This window comes from Aplysia californica, unplaced genomic scaffold, assembly GCF_000002075.1.
Source record: "Aplysia californica isolate F4 #8 unplaced genomic scaffold, AplCal3.0 scaffold00900, whole genome shotgun sequence".
NCBI lineage: Eukaryota > Metazoa > Mollusca > Gastropoda > Aplysiida > Aplysiidae > Aplysia > Aplysia californica.
In genome coordinates, this window is record NW_004798170.1 from 137,728 (window position 1) to 146,983 (window position 9,256).

At 39.9% G+C, this 9,256-nt stretch overlaps 1 protein-coding gene across 5 annotated transcripts in view; it reads right to left on the minus strand.

Annotated features, from left to right (window-relative positions):
- The window catches only part of LOC101863626, a 35,121-nt gene extending 25,865 nt beyond the window's left edge, over window positions 1-9,256 (minus strand). For 2 of the 5 annotated variants that reach the window (XM_035972910.1, XM_005110494.3), the window contains exons 1-3: window positions 8,334-9,256; window positions 1,256-1,417; window positions 500-675 (exon numbers count right to left, since the gene is read on the minus strand). In XM_035972910.1, coding sequence (XP_035828803.1) covers window positions 500-675; window positions 1,256-1,384 — 305 coding nt within the window. In that variant the 5' untranslated portion in view covers window positions 1,385-1,417; window positions 8,334-9,256. Of the gene's footprint in view, window positions 1-499; window positions 676-1,255; window positions 1,418-7,848; window positions 8,309-8,333 lie in introns of those variants that run through there. The other 3 variants (XM_005110495.3, XM_005110498.3, XM_013089221.2) reach the window with 3 other exon arrangements.

Below are 9,256 nucleotides of genomic sequence, written 5' to 3' on the forward strand. Positions count from 1 at the left end.
TATCTGAAACATTAACTGGAAGTAAAATGATGCTGTAAAGTTGTAACAGAAAAATGGGAGAAAACCTAGTTGCAAATGACACCTGAACACCCACCAATCCCTTGCATACACTAGAATAAGAAACCTGAACCAGAAGAACCAGACTTATATAATTAACTAGCTGGGTACCCGTTCTAAGGACGGACTCAAAAGAATTGATCGACAAGTCATTATGGAACAGTGAGCACTGCTTGTGAACGGACGCCACACTTGTTTATATGGCGTCTTAGAAGACGGACTTTCCCAAGATTAGATTCAAATGAAACCAATCAAAACCTGAATATTAAACTACAGTGACTTCAGACGCCTTAATATAACTGTGCATCTTTTAATGATTCTGAACCACCGTTAATTTTTTTCAATATTTGAAAGTTAAATGGTTCGGAAGCTTTAGGCGACCAAAGTGACGAACTTTCACAAACATGTTAATATGATAAGAGAAACAGCTCAGACTACAAACCTGGGAGAGTTTGCGAGCTCTTCAAACTCCTTGACGTGCATAGGTTTCTTTTGTACATTGTACTGTGTGTACAAGCCCTGCTGGCCCGTCACAACTTGCTCTATAGGAGCCGGGATCATCAGATCCAAGTTATCGTAGCCAGACTTTCTCGGCACCCACTCTTTGGGGGGTATGATCTGCGAATACAAAACAAAAATCGTTGGAGAAAAAAAATACATTCACAAGGTATGCTAGAAACAACATCTGGGAACTACAAAATGAGTTTTCAACTACTAAAAGCATACTACACAAAAAAGCAAATCAGTAACAGTAACAGTCCGAAATACAGTCAGTCAGCTAAAAGAAACTGGTTGGTATTTTGAATTTACAGTCTCAGCATTCAATAAAGCTGCTTAATGTTGGTGGTTGGTGGGTGCTCTGGTGTGGTTTGCTTCTTCTTCCCTATCAACATCTATCGTCCTTATGCCTGATCTCCCCTCCTTTTTTGTGTGTTACTCTCTTGTAACACCTCTAATCTTCGGCACTTATAATAAATATGACCTTTATAATATGTTGCAAGTGCTGTAAAACACTAAAAAGCTGCTTAAGTTGTCATGATGGCATAAATCAGCACAATGAATGATAATGATCAGCTCCAGCACATACACACTGAAAACAAGGGGAACTTTCTCCACTTGATGTCACTTTAACAATTAAATTATAAAATTTCTCTGTAGACACTATTCACAAAATTAAAACATACAACATTTAGCTCACCTTGGCTAAGCCTGCCCTGTGGGCTCCTTGAGACTCAATATACTTTATGTACTTGTTGAAATCTTTGAATTCATCATATGTAGGCCTGAAGACCATTATCTTGTCAATACCCCCACTAGACGTCTCCATTGTAGCTGATCAGAATGCAACACTCAAAATCTTCTGAAAAATAGGAAAGCAGATTTTATAAACAAAGGGAAAGCACAAAACTGTTTTAAATACTAACATTAAATGAAAACCACAAGAATCAATGCATATTCAAAACAGAACAAAAAATTTCAGACAGCATTCGGCATTATCTCTTGCCACAAACAGGAACAAACATTCTCTAAGGAAAGGTCACATAAACACAGTCAGAAGTTGATCAGAAAAGGAACTCTTCAAGTGAAACCAAGAGGTGGCTAAATAAAGATAAAAAATTTGTACAATGCAGAGCTACCATTCTGGCCAAGTTTTTACAGAGTTGTACTTCTTTCTGACACTATTTCCACAAACCAACAAGTTAATTATCCTAGCAATTATTATACATATATATATATATCATGGTCCCAGGAACTCCAGCCTTCTAAACTTAAAAAAAGAAAAAAACTTGGAGACAGCATTGCTTTTTACTTTTCTCAACTTTTCCTCATGTACTAGGTACCATTCAACAATGAGGACACACGATATATTTCCTACAATAATATATTGCATATTTTTCCCTACTTGTTTCTTGCTTTAGATACGTAAAAAAAAAAAAAACAACATGTCTGTCTTGAACAGAAGCTGAGACATTTGCGAGAATGAGGTGGGGGTCACCTGGTATCAGAGGTTTAAAAAAAAAGCAGAGATAAATAGCTGCTAAAGTTTGGTGACTGCCAAAGTTTGAGAGTCCTTGGAAACTGCAAATTTACATTTGTTGTGCCTTTGATCAACTGTTATTAATGTAAAATTTACCCTAAACACGTGTTTTTAAATGTTATGGAGAAACGGTGTTGATACACACACAAAAAAAAAAAAGGGGGGGGGGGTTGATAAAAATGTCCACTGCACTTATGACTGTCTCCAAGAGAAACATCTTTCTTTTGTTTCTATTCTCATGTCCATTATCTTTGGTAACTGACAACTTATATTAATAGCCATTCAGAAGGCTTGACCACAACCAATTCCAAGTATTGCATAGTTAAATCAAAGAGGTCTGGAAATACACACATGTAGCTATAAAGTACACTGAATTTAAATCATACTTTCTGGAATCTCATCATTGTCAGAGACACACACAGTCACAGCCATCTTATAATGCCATCATTCAAAAATTTTCTTTCAAACCAACACACGAGATAATGCATGTGAAACAGGCGTCTAACCATGTGCTGGGGTTGGGGGATGTTGAATGGGCAGCAAGAACATCACACACAGAGTATAAGGTACACATATTTTATGTTGTATGCATCATATAATATTGTGAGTGTGTGTGTGTATGTGTGTCGCGAAAATCGCATGTCATTAGGTAAGCACTGTATAGAGTCACTCCTTGTGTGTTTTTTAATTTATCTGTAGCGCCTAGCCAGGCGAAACGCCCAGCTGTTTCTTTGTATTTGAACACACACACACATGACATATATGAGGACAGGTTGGCGGAAAACTTTTGTAGCCAATGACCACTATGAGCAGGTTTTGAGACCAACTCATCACGCAAATGACAGAGCCTGGCTACTTTGAACAGGGACTGTTCGGACAGGTTAAAATCTAAAATACAGTCAAAGCTCGTATACTCCCAGATTTTGCAAATATGTACAAAAAGGACAAGTGCTTCCATAGTAATTGCACCTTAACATTGCTAAAACCAACCGCTTGAGCTATACGGTTCTTACCAAACTTTGACATAAATTTTCCCCGCTATAATATAATCAAAGTAAACTGGCTACGATAGGTATAACAGTAATTACACACTCAGTGGCTACTCTTTTCTACACCTATCTCTACGAGCTCAGCCTAATTTCTTCTAGCACTTGGCCCCAATCTGTTCCTGATTTCCACTTATGAAAACATAATTTATTCAAAGGCTTTGGTCAATCAAAAATTTAAAAGTTTTAAATAAATATTTAATAACATCAACAAATGTATTGAAATTTTAGTTGCTCAGAGAAACTTCAAAGGAACAGTGCCACCTCAGCTAGTAGCATTCTATCTGGCTAACTGATGACAAAAAGGCTGGCAACCACATGTGAGGCTTTTATTGCGATTTTGTAAGGATTCACTCAAGTCTACAAGATAGAGGTTTGAGGCGGCCTGAGGATTGACACGTAATGGATTTAAAAAAAAAAAAAAGACATCTCTACAGGGTCCTTATATATCTTATAATAACCAAGCTTCTGATCAGGCAGAAACTTTCAGTTTGATTTTACGTAACAAAAAAACCCAGTAAAATTCTGCTGAACTGTAATTGTTTTTGTAACCTAATAGGGTGTTACCCAACTTGTTATTCCTCTGCACATGTTAACAGCATGACACATAATACCTAGATGAGGCAAGACTGACCAGTTTGTCTCTAACCAATAGTCTCCACCAGTCCACGACTAGTCGAGAGAGCAATCAGTTGAATCAATGCTCTATCCCGTTATACTGTCATCTTCATACTCGTCCCAAGCCCAAGGTCAGTATTATAACGTGATTTGACAGTATTTATAAGAAAAACAAGTGTCAAAGAACAGTCGCCATCAGTACAGGGAACTGCTATGACAGAGATGTGACCGCTAAGCCATGTTTTATTGGGGGGAGATGTTTTATGGCGCTCGTAGCATTTAAGGTCATATGAGCGCGTGGGACACATTAAACATTTTCAGCTGATAGCAAATTTTTTATTTTGCCCGGGTGGCTGCTGAAGCCAACTCTTATCGATTTTAAACCACCAAGGGATCTTTAACGTGAGCAACTTGCACACGGGACCTCCAAGATTTTTCGCCCTTGTCCAAGAAGGCTAGAGGTGTAGATCTTTCTCAGACCAGGAAAATCAGGGGTGTGGGTGAAAGACAGCAGTAAGAAGGAGACAAGGAGTAGCAGTAGAAAGGCTGTAGAAAGAGTCAGGAGTACACACATCCAAGGCCATTAAAACCGTCACAAGTCAAATTTTCAAGAAAATATCAAACCTAATGGCAAAACATCAGATTAATGCCCTTTAAAGATTTTTATAATACCATGTGTAAACAAAGTGGCTATTCTCACCCTGGGTGAGAATAAAAATATGATTGACCGTCGACCTCTCACCCCAGGTGAGACTTGCCAGCGTTGGCTATTCTCACCCGGTGTGAGAGGCCTACAACTGCGCTGTTCTCACCCCGGGTGAGAATAGCGCAGATGGCCTTATGTAAAATACAAAATGTTAAGTTGCACAATAAGGCCATGATAGCTTTCTACTGTATTGTAATACAGAAAGTTTGAGTAAAAACATCAAATATCCCGAAAAGCAATAATTTGCACTAGCTGCAAAGTCAAAATTTGATTCAGTAAGGGCGTTAGAGTTTTCCTTCATCTCATGGAAACACCTGAAGCAGGCCAAAATATTAAATACAGTCGAACCTGCCTTAACAGAAACCTGTATAAAACGGAAACCTGTCTTAAAACGGAATCTCCCCGCTCCCCCATGATATTATTCCTCTTTGATTACCTGCATAAAACAGAAACCTGTCCAACGCGGAAACGGAAAGAAAAATCCACTCCCTTCCGAGGGTTTCACCAAAGACAAAAAAAAGCTTTGCCCGCTCAGCCCTGATTTTAAACAAAACTCGCACGTTTGGTTCCGCTGGCTCTAAACTTAATGGTATGGCCATGCCGCTGGGCGAAGAAGGGGAGTAGGGGTGCAATTTGGGGGTAGATGTTACTCCATCATATATGAGCCCTGAGCAATGCAGATGGTCAGGGTAGTGTGGGTGTGAAATCTCACGACTGCCTGTGAGAGTGCTCGAGTAGGGAGCCACTACGGAAACTTTTCTGGGTAGCCAGAAGCCAGAGGAGTGAAATTAGATTGACCAATGCCTGCTGCCCTGATCGTAGGGCCAGCCGAGAAAAGAGTTCCTAGAATCTTTGTTACAATGATGGCAGTGAGGGGTGGCATTGGTGGGTGGGGCTAAGGGTGAAACCAAAGGAGATGTTCCAACGTTTGTTTTTAATAGGTCAAACAGTGGTCCTATGAAAGACAAGCACTGGTGGTAGTTGGATAGGCCGTCGTTATTCGGACTGGAGTCCGAATAACATTTTTTCATATTCGGACTCGAGTCCGAATAAAAAAAATTCTTATTCGGACTCGAGTCCGAATATGAAAAAATGTTATCGCACCTTTTCTGCCGATCCGATGCCCGCCGCCTCATTGAAACGCCCCACCCCCCATGTTTCCCACTTTCTTTGTTGTAGAAAAAGGTGAAATTGAAGATTAACAGACCACCTGGCACCTGCATATTATGAGCTGTTTATCCCGAAAAAAGTTGTGTTGCTGTGTAGAGCTGAGCATACGGCAACTTTTGATTCCATAGACCAGCGCACAATTCATTACGTAGATCTACGTCAAGACTAGCTTATTATTGTAATAATGATCAGTTGCCGGGGGGGGGGGAGACTGACACGTATGCGACGTTCAACGCCCGGACCGATAGTGCCCCCCCCCCATCCCCCTCCCCGACACGCACACAGCCACACGTGTGCAGCCCGCCCATCCGACCCCGACACACGCTAACGAGCCATCTTTAATTGCTTCTGCTGACCTCTTGACAAATAAACATTTATTAGAAGCGCTATAACTTTTCAGGCCGGCCTCAAATTCATCATAAGATTAAAACTCGGCTCCTGCAAAAAACGCCTTTTTGCCCGAAGTGATCCCGGTCTCTACCCAGCCTGCGGCGAGTCACGAGTGAGGCAGGACAGGAATCCGGAGTCACGAGTCACAGGAAGTTGGAAGTGATGTCATGCTGGACAAGAATCAGAGTCCGAATAACATTTTTTCATATTCGGACTCGAGTCCGAATAATCACTTCGAGTTGGATAAGTAAGACTGCATGTCATTATCAGACATGATAGCAATTGAGAGGTGTGAAGTTTTGACCACTGCTTGCCGATCGGACAAGCGATCCTTGATCCCACCGGCTGTGCCTTTGAACCCCCTCAGAGAAGGGAGGGAAAGTAAAAAAATACCGAGATGGGAAACAGGCGCGGTTCGTCCATAGAGCACAGTCGTTCAGTGCCACCCAAAAGTTTTTAATGGTTTATTGCGAAAAGTACCCACAAACATGAAATAAAAGAAGCCAGAAGAAACACTAGCCAAATATTTATATCAAAACAAGGTCCTCCCTGGCACCGGCAAAAGCGTTGTAAAGCATCTACTATGCCATGCCAAAGTCAACACTTAATAATACTTAACATAATAGGACATTCAACAGTGGCAATCTGACCTATAAATTGCTCTTTCGGACAACCCAAGCGATGACAGCACTCGTAGCAAGTTTGGCGGTACATTACAATTAATAAGACGGCATATATCTCAGATGTGCACCCACGAAACATAGCCCACAGTAGGTAGTCTATAACACTGCTATAGACCACACTATCATGACTATGTCTATTCTATGCCAAAATTACGTTATCCCCGGAGCAATCCAGCAGAGTGCTCAAGTGAATTGTGATTGGTCCATTGTCTTGCCACTATTTTAATGATTCTGTGACCGTGAACCTGAGGGAGGTGAACGTGACATACTTTAGTCACTCTATGAGTTGTGCCTTTGAATTGTTTTTTAGTGGAGTAGTGAAAGTTATTAATTGAGTGTTTGGTTCCAATGAAGGATAAAGAAATTGAAATTCAGCTAACAAACAGATTTACATTGTAGATTCTAGTTCTAGAAATCAAAGCGACAAGTAAAAAGAATGAAAACAAAAGCATTTAATAAGGTCCTCCTTCACCGACTCAAAGATCCTACCATCCCATTTACTTTGCCCTTGACTATCTTCAACCTGCTTCTAAGCTTAGCTGTGCATGCCCACTTTTTAGCCCAACGAGCCGCCCCTGACGCTCCCCCTAAACGAAGCTTGAGTGCCGTGAACATAGCCTCAACTGTCAACAGCGCCTGCAAACTGCATTCAGGGCGCCGTGAACGTAGCCTGCAGACTACATTCACAGCGCCGTGAACGTAGCCAAGCCTAAAGTAAAGTAACATTTTACCTCATAATCAATAGTCAATAGCATAGCGAAACAAAAATCAAAAGCACTGCTCCAGCAAAGACAATAATTGCATTCAACTTGAGTGAGTCACACTGCTGAGTGGAGAGTTGCATTCCGACAATCACAATTATGCCACTCGACTGACTGGACTGGGTAGGATGAGTAGATTCTAGATTCTAGATTCTAGTTGATTAGGCAGGTGATTAGGTTAGGAGATATATCTAGATCTAGATAATCTAAATCTAGATCTAGATCTAGATTCTAGATCTAGATCTAGATATCTAGATCTAGATCTAGAATCTACTACACACTACACATTTTCCACAATTAATATCTCTAGATCTACACTTTTCTCATTTTATGACAATAGTAATTTTTCGGAAATCAACAAACGTAATTAAAAACGTACCAAAAGTCAAAAGAAAAAATGCATGGGGGTCACACGATTCTCCGATTTCTGAGAATTTATAGCAAGACACGAGGTGATCCCCCTTTGAAAGAAGGTCTCACAGCGACAACAAATATGGCGTCGGTGTGCTGTAATGCCGACTATTCTCCCTCAAATGAAACTTGTACTCTCAACTGTTTTTGTTTCCACTAAATAAGCTGCAATTAACATGTATACCGTTGTTTGATAGCACGATTAAATGTTCAAGAGTCCACAAGACCATAGGCATGTGATTTACATGCTCAAAATCATACCGCACCATCAACAAGACCCACGGGAAAGATCAACATCAGGCAGCAACTTCAACGGACGGCATGACACACGGCACGTCCGCACAAAAAGCAAAACACAGAGAGGCCAGGGCAACAACAAAATGAAGCAAACAATACTTATGGTTTTATAAAATATGTTGCAAATGAAAAATACACACATAAATACAAACTTACTGAAAATTTAGTGAAAAGACCATCAGTCGTTTGTCCAAATGATATCCCTGCACGACATTACTGAAACTACGCCGAATCACAAAGTAGACCTAAACAATATTACGCTATAAAAAGAGAGCCATAATCAAATTGAATTTTTATCTCTACCACAAAAATATATTGATATATTTGAGAATATAAGTTTATGAAATAGATTTTAAAATAATCTTGTAACTTGTGAAAGTGCATAAGACTTGTTTATAAAAGTGTATATTTGTCAGCGCATGAATATTGACCATTGTTGTTTTGATTGGTTGGCAAATTATTCTAATGAGAAGGGGTTAAACTTTGGAAAATAAAGTGGTAAATAACTTTACTAGGCCTAACTGCTTATTGTGCGGATGTTCTATTTTTTCAAATTAAATGTAAATGAAACATTGATTTAGCTAACGACTGTTATTTTTATTGAAACCATCAGTGTGTTGATTTTCTTGTGATCTTGAGCAATAGTTTTTGAGCAATGCGCTTCCTGGTTGTGGGTTGACCTTTTTGTGTACAAACAACGTTTCTTTCTCACACACGTGTGTATCAAAACAAAGAGCCGCCTGCAGGCGTCAACTGTGCTGAAATTGTTGTAGCTTTTTGCTTGTTCGCTTGTTTTCTGCTTCCGTCTTATAATTCTGCTGCAGGCAACGTCGCGGTGCAAAGGTCTCTTACTTTACAGATTGCATTTGACTCTGTTGACAAACAAAGGCATGCTTTTTTTGTTGTTGCTTTTTACATCCGCGTCTGGCTAATGAATCAATTCGACTTGAAAGTTATATAACAATCTTTTAATTATTGCAGGCTGTTTCAAATTCTGCATAACCAACACCGATTGAAGCCAATAGCTGTCAATATAAATATTATGTGCGTCGTGTTACGACGATGGGGCAGAATTCTCT